Source organism: Plecotus auritus (assembly GCF_963455305.1).
Source record: "Plecotus auritus genome assembly, chromosome: 1".
NCBI lineage: Eukaryota > Metazoa > Chordata > Mammalia > Chiroptera > Vespertilionidae > Plecotus > Plecotus auritus.
The window spans coordinates 23494297-23507616 of record NC_137770.1 but is presented as its reverse complement, the minus strand read 5'-3'; the positions used below and the strand labels follow the sequence as shown (position 1 = coordinate 23507616).

At 45.3% G+C, this 13320-nt stretch overlaps 1 protein-coding gene across 1 annotated transcript; it reads right to left on the bottom strand.

Annotated features, from left to right (window-relative positions):
- Positions 1–12463: 12463 nt before the first annotated feature.
- LOC308252553 (ubiquitin-conjugating enzyme E2 L3-like) lies at positions 12464–12820 on the bottom strand (the record flags this gene model as incomplete). The annotated part of the gene is made up of 1 exon (XM_080677353.1): positions 12464–12820. The coding sequence occupies one exon, from the start codon at positions 12818–12820 to the stop codon at positions 12464–12466; it is 357 nt and encodes a 118-aa protein (XP_080533479.1).
- Between the last annotated feature and the right edge of the window lie 500 nt (positions 12821–13320).

Sequence of the window (13320 nt, the reverse complement as noted above, 5' to 3'; positions counted from 1 at the left end):
TCCTAGTCCATAAGTTCAACCTAGCCTCTGATGGAACTGAACCCACTTCTTTGGCTGATGACCACATGAAGTAGCTGACTTGAGTTTAGGGACCTTGAGTGAAGAAAAATGTGTGTTTGTAATAATAAATGCATGTCAGTGAGGTGAGCAATGATCAAACCACTCGAGGTAATGGGAAGTAAACAATCTGGAGATACACTAGCCTTGCTTTCCTATCTCATGCCAGTGCTGGAGCATGCTCATTGAAAGGAATGGTGGATGAACCACTGTGATATTTATCTGATTTCTCCCTCTCTCTCTCTCTCTCTCTCTCTCTCTCTCTCTCTCTCTCTCTCTCTCTCTCTCTCCCCCCCCATATAATTACATGTACAAATTTTGCATGCACATACATCATGACTTAACTTTATAGAACATACCATATTGTATTTACAATCTGCCTCTACCTCCTGAACTGTGAGATCTTTGAGGACAAGGACCATGTCTGATTTCTCCCTGTGGCCTGCACATAAACTCTAAATGTTTGTTGAATGAATGAATGAACTCTGTGGAGACCTACACTGATATCTGGTGCTCTCTTCTCCACAGATTATGGTTATCAATCTTGAAGACTGTAATCTTAATGAAGGCAGGAACTAGATTTACTAACATCAACACTTGGATCCCAAAGCAGAGCACTGATATATAGTAGGTACTAATCCATAACAATTTGATGAATGGATGAATGAATGAATGGATGGATGAACGTTTCAGTTTTTGGGTCAGTTACCTGAGGATCAGTTTCATATATTGATCATTGCCATTATGGACTGAATGTTCCTGTCCCCACCCCCCACAAAAATTTTATATATTGAAGCCCTAATCCCCAATGTGATGGTATTTAGAGATGGAGCCTTTGGGAGGTAATTAGGGTTAGATGGGTCACGAGGATAGGGCCCTCATGCCATGCTTGGTGGCTTTATAAGAAGAGGAAGCTTGCACACACCAAGGAACGTCATATGGACATAGGAAGAAGGTGGCCGGCTACAAGACAGGAAGAGAGCTCTCAGAGGAATCCAATTTGCTGGCACCTTGATCTTGTATTTCTGACTCTAGACCATGAGCATCTGTTGTTTAAGCCACCCAGTGTATGGTATTTTATATGGCAGCTGAGCAGACTAAGACAGGTGGCCTCCCTGGCCCTGGCATGGGATGGGAGAGTTCTCTCACTGGTGGAGGTGGAGTTCATGGAGAAGGCAGGGTTTGGAGATCTTCTTGAATGAAGATGGGAAGCACCTTACAAGCTGTCAGCACCTCTACGTGTCTTGGCAAAATGCCCTCTGTTCCTGCAGTTTCTTTAAAGCATTTCTCCCCAGCTGCTGCCCTTGTGATGGTTGATATTCCCATGCCAGGGAATATGTTCCTTGGGGATGCTCAGGTTTTGATAAAGTCTAAAAAAATTGGGTGGGAGAAAGTAAAGTGAAATAATTGGTAAATGGCACAATTACTAAGAATACACCAGTGCTGATGATTAACTTGGATTGTGCCGTATTTGAAATGTGTTTTGAGTTTTGTTTTGTTTTTTTTAAATATATTTTATTGATTTTTTACAGAGAGGAAGGAAGAGGGATAGAGAGTTAGAAACATCGATGAGAGAGAAACATCGATCAGCTGCCTCCTGCACACCTCCCACTGGGGATGTGCCCGCAACCAAGGTACATGCCCTTGACCGGAATCGAACCTGGGACCCTTCAGTCCGCAGGCTGACGCTCTATCCACTGAGCCAAACCGGTTTTGGCGAGTTTTGCAGGTACCATTGAGCAAGCTGTCACATCATCCTGTCTTCTACTCAAGAACACAAATCAGATTCAAGTGATTGTGGTGTTATTTTAGGGGAGATATTGAATTTACTCTAGTTTTCTAAAAAGTAGCTAATTCACAAATTTTAGCATTCTCACTATTAATAGGAACAAAATACCTCACAACTGACTGAGACACTCTAAGGTAGAGAACAACTATTCCTTTGTTTTAGTATTGCCTTCTCCATCATTTAAAATGGTAAAAGTTCTTGAAGGGTAACATGTTATCCCTTATTCGCTTGTGTACATGATGGAGTGGTGTCAGGTGTGATATGGAGGTGTGTGTGTGTGTGTGTGTGTGTGTGTGTGTGTGTGTGTGTGTACAGAGAGAGTTGGGTGGAAGGGAGAGGGTAGGGCTGTTAGAAAAGGGGGTGGAGAAGGGGACTGAGTGCTCCAAAGCCTCACAATTTTTGCTTTGGGCCCCACAGCAAACACCCCACCCCAAATATCAACCATGATTGTATCTTTTTTTAAATTTTTTTTATAGAAAAATTTTCTTACAGCCAATTCATTATGGGATGAAGATGTTTGTGGCAAAAATGCTTCTGGCAAAGATGCTGCTGTGAAAATACTGGACATGCCCTGAGATACTTTCCATCACTGACACTTTATGGCTGGAAGATCGTGAAGGAGAATGAAATGGTTAGTTTTTGGTGGCTTGCCTTTTCTCATCTCAATGTTTCTCCCCCTTGCCACTGGCTCCGGGCTCAGGACATTCTTGCTGCTACTGATGGTTTGCAGCGATCACCAACCTTTCGGACCTCACGGACCACCAGTGGTCTGCGGACCACCGGTTGGCGACCGCTGGTTTAGGACTCCAAAATGGTCACCTTAGTCATCAGTATTGGTTATAGTGAAATTTTGCTCCTTGTCTGCCTATCTCTGTCCATCCATGAGGTTGAATTTCTCATTTCTCCTCTTAGCTTTCACTCATGACAATGGTGCCATTTGGTCATTCATTTATTTATTCATTCACTAGGTACCAGGCACGGTGCTAAGGGCAGAGTGAGAGAGAAATGGACATTGTCTTGTGCTTGTGGAGTGAGCATGATGGTGAAGGAGACAAATCTGATGACAGGTATAATGAGAAAGGAACCAGCTTGGCGAGGACAGTTATTGGGGGGAATTAAGGGAAAGAAGGGTGGCATAGGTAAGATCTCTTTGAAGTCCAGACTATTGAGCTGAGGCTTAACTGGTAAGTAGGAGGGAGAGAAAAGAAGCAAGTATTTGTGTGTGTGGTGGGGAGGGGTTGTAAGGATGGGGAAGGGGGATGTCAGCTCCATGAGAGCAAGGATTTTTGACTCTTGTTTGCTGCTGTACCCCAATGTCTCAAGTGGTAGGCCCTCAATGAGTAATTATTGAAAGAAAGAATAAATTGAGCCACACAGGTAAAGTCCCTGTGGTATGAAAGGAGCTGAAAGAAAGCCAGGGTCTTTGCTGTTTTCAGAAGCTCTAAGCAGCAAGAGTTGAAGTCAGGGAGTTGATGAGGAGGCTCACCTAGTTTGCATTCTCCCAAAAAGCAGATGCTGAGACCAGAATCTGGGTGCAGGTAGTTTTTATTTGTGAAACTCAGGATGGGAGAACTGAAGAAAAGAGAGAAAAGTCAATAAGTAAAGCAGGGGTTAATGAATGGGGGTTAAATCCCATTGGGGACCTCTGAGTAATCTTGTGGAACAAGCCTGAGCATTGTCCTCCCAAGGGTTGGGGACCGGCATTCATCTGTGACTCATGCTCTCACTGGTTGAAAAGTGTTCCTGGGAACATCGAGTCCCTACCACTTCCAGGCTGCCCTGCTCTGTGTTGAGGAAACTCTTAGGCAGAGGAGTCACTTGGGGTGGGAAGGGGCATCTTTTCAGCCACCCTCTACCACCACTGCAGGTGAACTTAGAGGAGGCTGGAGGGTCTGGCTGGGCATCAGCAGGGTCTGACAAGAGGGAATTGTGGTTTTGAGGACTTTGGCTGTGGAAGGTGATCAGCAGTAGAGTCAGAGCTCTTTCTCTCTTTCTCTCTTTATCTCTCCCTTCATTCCACAAGTATGTATTGCTGGGGTTTGGCTTCCTGGAAAGCTGAGTTCATGGAGCAGGTAGTTGAAGGAATGTCCTTGCACCAACACCCGTGGTAAGGAGGGAACAGATGCAGGACTGGGCAAAGGGAGAATCCGACAGCTTCAGCCAACCCCACAGGGTGCTCCAGAGCTGGAACTGCTCTTTACAATGTCTTGGGTGGGGTGCCGAGGCTGGCCCTCCATCCTCCCAAGGCAGCTCTTGCAGGCAGCTCTGTTCAGTTGGGGCAGTTGCTATCATAGAGCCCACCACAATTATTCAAAGTCTTTTGCATGTTGGGCACTGTTGTAGTTACTGGGAGTGTAGCAGTGAATAGGGTGAGGAGTTGAGGGGGAGAGAACAAACATCAGGCAAAGCAGAAAAACAAACAGGGTTAGCTGAATGATGTCTAGGCCGGAGGATGAAGGCAGGATGGGAGTGAGGGAAACTTGGAAAAAAAAAGCAATCTCACCCTGACAATTTGATGGTGAGCAGCTGCTACTTGCACTGGACTCCCTAGGAGCTGTGATCTGCCCTATCTCTTGGCCATAATTCCCCTCATCTATGCAGGGGCAACCCCCTCTTGAGGGCAGCATTGGGACCCTCTGCTTTCTTTCTTTCTTTTTTAAATTCTTTATTGTTTAAAGTATTACATATGTCTCCTTATTCCCCAATTGACCTTTCTCTGGCCATTCCCACCCCCCAGCACATGCCCTAACCCCCCTACTGTCTGTGTCCATGGGTTATGCTTATATGCATGCATACAAGTCCTTTGGTTGATCTCTTACCACCTGCCCCTCCCCCCCGCCTTCCCACTGAAGCTTGGCAGTCTGTTCAATGCTTCTCTGTCTCTGTATCTATTTTTGTTCATCAGTTTATGTTGTTCATTATATTCCACAAATGAGTGAGATCATATGATATTTATCTTCCTCTGACTGGCTTATTTCGCTTAGCATAATGCTCTCCAGGTCCATCCATGCTGTTGCGAATGGTAAGAGTTGCTTCTTTTTTACAGCAGCATAGTTTTCCATTGTGTAGATGTACCAAAGCTTTTTAATCCTCTCATTTGCTGATGAGCCCTTAGGCTGTTTCTAAATCTTAGCTATTGTAAATTATGCTGCTATGAACATAGGGGTGCATATGTCCTTTCTGATTGCATTTCTGATTTCTTGGGATATATTCCTAGAAGTTGGATTACTGGGTCAAATGTGAGTTCCATTTTCATTAATAAATCTTTATTGTTCAGATTATTACAATTGTTCCTTCCCCCCCCCCCAGCTCCCCTCCACCCGGTTCCCACCCCACCCTCTGCCCTTACCCACCCCCCCCCACTGTCCTCATTCATAGGTGTACGATTTTTGTCCAGTATCTTCCCACACCCCCCTACACTCCTTTCCTCCCGAGAATTGTCAGTCTACTCCCTTTCTATGGCCCTGATTCTATTATATTCACCAGTTTATTCTGTTCATCAGATTTTTTATTCAATGATTTTTAGATTCACTTGTTGATAGATATGTATTTGTTGTTCATAATTTTTATCTTTACCTTTTTCTTCTTCTTCCTCTTCTTAAAGAATACCTTTCAGCATTTCATGTAATACTGGTTTGGTGGTGATGAACTCCTTAACATTTTCTAATCTGTGAAGTTCTATATCTGACCTTCAATTCTGAATGATAGCTTTGCTGGGTAGAGTAATCTTGGTTGTAGGTTCTTGCTATTCATCACTTTGAATATTTCTTGCCACTCCCATCTGGCCTGCATAGTTTCTGCTGAGAAATCAGCTGTCAATCGTATGGGTGCTCCCTTGTAGGTAACTAACTGTTTTTCTCTTGCTGCTTTTAATATTCTCTCTTTGTCTTTTGTTCTTGGCATTTTAATTATGATGTGTCTTTGTGTAGTCCTCTTTGGACTCCTTTTGTTTGGAGGTTCTCTGCACTTCCTGGACTTATAAGTCTATTTCTTTCACCAGGTGGGGGAAGTTTTCAGTCATTATTTCTTCAAATAGGTTTTCAGTATCTTGCTCTCTCTCATCTTCTGGCACCCCCATAATTTGGATGTTGGTAGGCTTGAAGTTGTCTCAGAGGCTCCTTACACTATCTTCATATTTTTGGATTCCTTTTTCTTTTTGCTTTTCCGGTTTGGTGTTTTTTGCTTCTTCGTATTTCAAATCTTTGACTTGATTCTTGGGATCCTCTAGTCTGCTGTTGGATCTCTGTATATTATTTTTTATTTCAGTCAGTGTATGATTAATTTCTAGTTGGTCCTTTTTCATATCCTCGAGGGTCTCACTAAATTTATTGGCCTTTTCTAGAAGATTCTTGAAAAACCTTATAACTGTGGTTTTGAACTCTATATCTAGTCATTTGCTTTCCTCCATTTCTTTCATTTGTGACCTGTTTCTTTTTTTTTGCATTTTGGCTGCTTCCCTGAGTTGATAGAGTGGCTTTGTGTGCTAGGTGTCCTATAGGGCCCAGTGGCTCAGCCTCCCCAGTTACCTGAGGTGGACACTCTTGGTGCACCCCTTTGAGGGCTGTGTGCACACTCTTGTTATAGTTAAGCCTTGATTGTTGTTGGTATCACTGGGAGGAATTGACCTCCAGGCCATTTGGCTATGAGGATCAGCTGTGTCTATGCTGGGAGAACTTCTGTGCTGGAGACACCCTTATGAGGCAAGACTTGCTTCAGTGGGGCTTTGGTGCTCACTGAGTCTGCCCCCTGAGTGTGTCTCTTATGGATCTGAGGAGTTGTAATCTGGATGGTCCTACTCTGACTCCTGGGTATACTGGCTCTTGGATCTCCAAGGAGGTGCTAATTTAGCCTCTGCCTGAGGTCACCTAGCAGGAGCTATGGAGAGATCTGCAGATTCCTCTTCTTTGTTTGGGTTTTGGAGGTGCCCAGATGAGGCCCAGCTGTGAAGCAATGCAAGCTGCTGTGGGGCCTTGGGCCTTCTTTTGGATGTTCTGGGTTTCTCTGACTCAGCTGCAGTTTGTTAGGTAATTTTAGATTTCAAAGGACCAGGCCATTCATATGCAAAAGCCTCTGTGCACAGCTTGGATGGGGTGGAGTCTCAGGGCGGAGCAAACAGCAATGGCTTCCTGTCAGCCCTGCCCTAAGAGGTCCCTGGGTCTCAGTGTCCCTTGATAATTGCTGCAAGCACCTCTGAGAGAAAGTTGCCCTCGAGTTCCGCCCGCTGCCAGACAGTCCAGTTTCTCTCCGTATGAGTCTGGGTCCCCAGAGTCTCGCCTGGAACTGGAGTTCAGAGCAGTTGGGAGCTTGTGTCTCTCTCTGGACTGAAAAAGCCAGCTGTGTACTCAGTTGCCAGCCTTCTCCACGCGTGTGCCTCCATACCTTTGCACTTTACTTCCGCAGCTCCTCTGAATCTCAGTGTGCTTTTCTCTCACCTTCTAGTTGTAGAATTTCCACTTAGCCAACCTTCCAATGGTTCTGGATGATGTCTGTTTTGTCTTTTAGTTGTAGTTTTGAAGTGGTTGTGCGAGGTGGCAAGTTCAGGTGTTTACCTATGCCGCCATCTTGGTTTCTCTGCGAGTTCCATTTTTAATTTTTTGAGGAAACTCCATACTGTTTTCCACAGTGGCTGCACCAGTCTGCCTTCCCACCAGCAGTGGACGAGAGTTCCTTTTTCTCCTCATCCTTGCCAGCACTTGTTTGTTGATTTGTTGATGACAGCCATTCTGACATGTGTGAGATGGTATCTCATTGTCGTTTGGTTTGCATCTCTCGGATGATTAGTGACTTTGAGCATGTTTTCATATGTCTCTTGGCCTTCTGTATGTCCTCTTTCAAAAAGTGTGTATTTAGGTCCTTTGCCCATTTTTTTATTGGATTTTTTTTATCTTCCTTTTGTTAAGTTGTATGAGTTTCCTATAAGTTTTGGAGATTAGACCCTTATTGGATATAACATTGGCAAATATGTTCTCCCATACAGTGGGCTTTCTTATTGTTTTGTTGATGGTTTCTTTTGCTGTGCAGAAGCTTTTTATTTTGATGTAGTCCCATTTATTTATTTTCTCCTTAGTTTACATTGCCCTAGGAGCTGTATCGGTAAAGATATTGCTACAACATAGTCTGATATTTTTCTGCCTATGGATTCTTCTAACAATTTTTATGGTTTCCTGTCTTTCGTTTAAGTCCTTTATCCATTTTGAGTTTATTTTTGTGTATGGTGTAAGTTGGTGTTCTAGTTGACCCTCTGCTTTCTTGTTGGCAGGCAACCTAGGGTTTTAAGAGCTGGAGGTTGGCATGTCTTCCTGCTGCCTCTGTCACCTTCCACCCAGAACAGCTGGCACAGCTTCGGGCCTGATCATTAACCTAGGGAGGGGTGGTGGATTGGCAGAGGTGGGACTGGGCCCAAGCCAGGGCCAACACTTGTTTGTGTGCCTGTCTGGCTCATTCAGACAGTCTGCTGGCCTGCCTCACCTAGGTTGGTGCATGTAGGGACCGACTGCGACACCTCCCATTGGGGGAAGGGGTGAGGGAGGCACCCCCAGCCAGGCCCAGGCTCTGCTGGTCACCTTCCCCCATCCCAGAAAGGTCAAGTGTCCCAGCTGCTGGGGAGTCTGGCCACAGCTGTCTTCGAGGTTATGGGTCATTACTGTGGGAGGGCGGCACAGCCTTGGCCTGGGCAAGGGCACGGAGAGGTCAGCCTGGCTGAGCGAACCCAGACTGCCTGTGGTCCTTGATCCTCAGGGACAGGGCCCCTGGGCAGCCTTGCTGCTCCAGGCAGCTGAGAGCACTGCTGGGGATCCCATGGCCTGAAGGTGCTGAGGTCCAGAGAGTGGAGCTGCCCTGGGCTGGGGGAGCAGTGATTTGGATTTGGTGTGGAACAAAATAAACCCAACCCAACCCAACACTGAGTTAATTAGTGATTAGCACCTCTGTTTCTGTGGCTTCCTGGTGGATGCAGAAACGAAGTGGTGGGAGGGCTGGAAGACCTTTGGAAGCCCAGCTCTTGTCTGCAGCACGAAATAAGAACTGTGCTAACTCCTAACACAAGTGTAAGCAAGGCAAAGACAGTTCTCACTTTTGGTGGTGGGGCGGGGTGAGGTGGGGTGGGGCAGGATGGGATGGGGGCATTGTTTTGCCTCTAGCCAGAGCTCTTGAACAGCCTGGACTTTGGGGTTCCTCTTCCTTTCCCTTCCCTGGTTTCTGGGGGTTGGCTGCAGAGATCCCTGGGGACTTTTTAGAGTTGCAGCATTTACCAAGTGAAAGTGCAGCATAATCAGTTAAATGTGAATTTCAGATAAATGAACTTTTTTTTTTTTTTTTTTTTTTTGAGGATAAGTATGTCTCATGCATTTTGGAAACAGTCATATATACTTATACTAAAATATTTCATTTTCTGAAATTCAACAAATTAGAATAATACATGGGACATACTTATCCTCCAAAATCAGTCATTTATCTGAAATTCACATTTAACTGGCATTCTGGATTTTATCTGCAAAACTTGAGAGCCATGTCTTCTTTAGCATATCTTGTCCAGGAAGGGAAAGCGCAGGCCATTTGTAACCTCCTCCACCACACTCTCAACATTGTGGGTTCTCCTTGAGCTGAGTCCAGGCTCCTGTTCAGAGGTAGGTACTTTGGTCTTCTTCCTCCCCTGGTCTTGGAGGTCAGAAGAGATGGAGGAAGCTGGAGTTTAAGGACATCTTCCCTGGTTTCTGCTCGCCCAGGATGTTAGCAGTGGATTGGAGTGAGCCCATAGTGGACAGATTGCTGTGTAGTAGGGAGAACCTTATACCACTGTGAGGAGCAAAGAGTAGTGGTGGTGAGAGCTCATGGCAAGAGAAGGGAGGTGGTAGAGGAAGTCTGAAGAGCTTCAGGCACATAGGGTGTGTTCCTCATGGGGGACATCAGCACCTTAGTGGTTTGCTCTGCATCCTTTCCTTTGGAAAACTCTTGTGCCCTCATACTTGTGTTTCAGGTTAGGCTATTTATTACCCATGGAGCTCTGCCCATCTCTGCCCAGCAGTGGGCATATAACCCAAGTTGGGGCTTATGAGTCATTCTCAGGGACCAGTGTACATGATGGGGGTGTGGGCAGGGGAGAATGCAGGCTCCCTTCTCTGGCTTTACCAGCTGTGTGAATGAAGTAAGCCTGGAGAGAACTTGCCCCAAAATGGAGCAAACTCAAGGAAAAGCAAGAAAAACAGAAGGTCCCAGTGACATAATTTGAACTCGTGGATGTGGCCAAGCCTAAAGCGAGCCCCACCCTTATACTTTCCATTTATTTGTACCAATAAATTCCTCCTTTTGATTATTCCAGTTTGATTGGATTTCTGTTGATCACAGTGACAGAGTCCTGGCAATTACAGTGCCTAACAAGTGTGGCAGCACTTCAGGATGGTATGTTATATCTTTTCTGCTCTAAGCGCTCCATGATCAGCAGCTGTTAGAAATGCCAACTCTCAGGCCCATCTCAGACCTATGGAGTCAGAATCTACATTCTAGCAAGGTCCCACGCTGCTCAGGTGCATATTGGAGTTTGAGAAGCATTGCTATAGACCAGTGGTTCTCAGTCTAGCTGTACACTTGACAATCCTGGTACCCAAGCCACACCCCAGACCGAATAAATCAGAATCTCTGTGGTAGACCCTGGCATTGGCATTTTTCAAAGATCCCCAGGTGATAACAACGTACAGCCAAAGCTCAGAACCACTGCTCTGGTGTCATTTGCTCGGTGGGAGCTAAAAAGTCTAATGTTTTGTGATTAGAAGCTTAGAGTAGAAGCTTTCTTCTGTGGGAAGCATGGCAAGGGGACTCCTTGGTGGTAGTAGGGATCCTTTAGGAATGAAGTGGGAGCTGCCCCCGCTGGGCAGAGGTACAGACTGGACTGTGTCCCATAGATAGAACCCATGGGCACCACAGGGGCCTTTGATCAAATCCTAGAATACTTTTGTTTCCAATCACCATGTTTTCTTTCCCAGAATTCATAACTCAGGACCACATGGAAATCTCTCAAGCTTTAAAAAAATCTCAAGTCCCTCCGACACAGGGACTTGAACACAACCCAAATACCAAACTGAACCCAAATATTGTTTTTATTGAACCATGAACTACCCCCAAAATATGTTGTGAGTTTTCATTTTCCTTCTAAAAGGCATCATTGTGGTGAATCAATTCACTCTGGAATGAACCCAGATGTTTTCTGAAACCAGCTAACTGGAAGAAAATGGGGATATCAAACTATTATTTAAGTTGAACCTGAGCAAAATCGGAGATCTTGCTCCGAATGGTCGCTATGGGAATTTGGCCTGTGGTCTAGTGCAGTGGTCGGCAAACTCATTAGTCAACAGAGCCAAATATCAACAGTACAACGATTGAAATTTCTTTTGAGAGCCTAATTTTTTAAACTTAAACTTCTTCTAACGCCACTTCTTCAAATAGACTTGCCCAGGCCGTAGTATTTTGTGGAAGAGCCACACTCAAGGGGCCAAAGAGCTGCATGTGGCTCGCGAGCCGCAGTTTGCCGGTCTAGTGTTTCCAATGGCTGGTCAGTCCCTGTGTTCTCCCATCTTCCCATCTCTCTCTGAGTGAGGACCTCACCAGGACCCACGAGATACCTGTGACCAATTATGGCTAGGTCCTGGTGGCATCATTAGGATGTTAGCAGGTGGCTGCAGTGCGTGTGCATGGAAAAATGAATAAGATGGAGGTGTCCTCTGAGGGAGAGGGAGGAGAGGGATGGACAGGGAGTTTCTGGGGCTACTTTGTGTTTGTTCTTTATGGTTTTAACTGCTGGCCAAGAATCCTTTCCTGTCTAGGGCTCTGCTTGGGAACAGGGAGAAGTGTGGGAGGGGCTGGGGAGAGAGCTGGAAGCTGGCCTTTCCCTGCTCACCATAGTCAGCAGCTCATTAGGGATTCTAATCAGGCAGAAATATTTTCCCGTCAGCTCATTACAAACTCTAACAAGGTCCCAGCTCCAGGTCGTGGCTGCTTTTCTCCTGCTGGGGATAACGATGAGCAGCTTGTTGGAGCCTTTGGTAACTCATTTGTTACAACATGCAGTTCACAGCAGTAGGAGAGCTTTGGGGTGGAGGAGGAGAGAGCATGGGAGGAGATGGAGGGAGAGTCCTCTTTGCAGAGGACAGGAAGGTAAATATGCCTGATGCTTTAGGGAAGCCAAGCCCACTCCCTAATGGGCACCTAGAATCTTCTGGGAGTCTGGGCAGACCAGCTCCAACTATGTGAGATGCAGACCAGCTCCAACTATGTGAGGAAATAGGTGGCATCATGGCCACTTGCTGGCTGGGGACACGTTTTTTATTATTATTATTATTATTATTATTATTATTATTATTTTTTAGAGTAGACTGAAGCAGTGATTTTTAAAACATAGAAAGCAGAACTAGAACATCTTAAATTTTGAATCCTTTCTTTACAGGTTACCTAAGACCACTTTTGATTAAGAAAACTGTAGAAAGTTAGTAACTGGCACAAGCAAACGCCAGGTGGTGGCCCGTGTCAATTTTCCAGAGTCCTTCTTTGCAGGGTGTCTGAATGCACTGCTCGGGGGTCTCTGCTCACACTTGCTGGAATCAATCGTGGCAGATTTTAGTCCACAGGTCACTTTTCCCCATATTTCTTTGTAAACTCTTCAGCATTCTTACAGAATTTTTTACTGTCCTTAGAGTATTCTTCAGCTAGGTCAGCCCGAAGGGGGTGCTCAGTCTGGGGGTCATTCATCAGTGCTAAGAGAGACTGGATTACTTGGTTGGTTTTCGTTGCTGGCTTCCAGTTTTCAGCACTAATTACTGGCAGACACACCTGTCCCTTTTCATCGATGTTGGGGTGATAGATCTTTGTTTTAAATGTGATCTTCGGTGGTTTGAATGGGTATTCTGCTGGAAAGTTGATTTCGATTCTGAAGGCCCCCTTATCATATGGAGGGTTGTCCTTCATCAGCCCACTGCTGGCTGCCATCTTGGATCCGGTGCTGCTGCTTTCCCCTGGGGACACGTTTTTTATCCTGTGGGGACAGTCTTCAGGATCTCTGCTTTGCATGCTTGCATGGCCCCAGAGGCTAATCTTTTTTTTTTTTTTTTTTACATTTAAAATATTTTTTATTGATTTTAGAGAGGAAGGAAGAGGGAGAGAGAGAGATAGATACATCATGATGAGAGAGAATCATTGATCAGCTACCTCCTGCATACCCCCCACTGGGGACTGAGGCTGCAACCCAGGCTTGTGCCCTTGCATGGGAATGGAATCATGACCTCCTGATTCATAGGTCAATGCTCAATCACTGAGCCACACCATCTGGCCCAAAGGCTAATCTTTGAACTTAGTGATTAGAAAAATATTTGCATTCCATAATTTTCCAACTCAAAAACTATCAATGTGTTCCTAATTCCTATTCTCTTCCATGTGAATGTTTTTATTGTCTATCAAGGCCCTCCACAAAATCACCCTACTAAAACTAG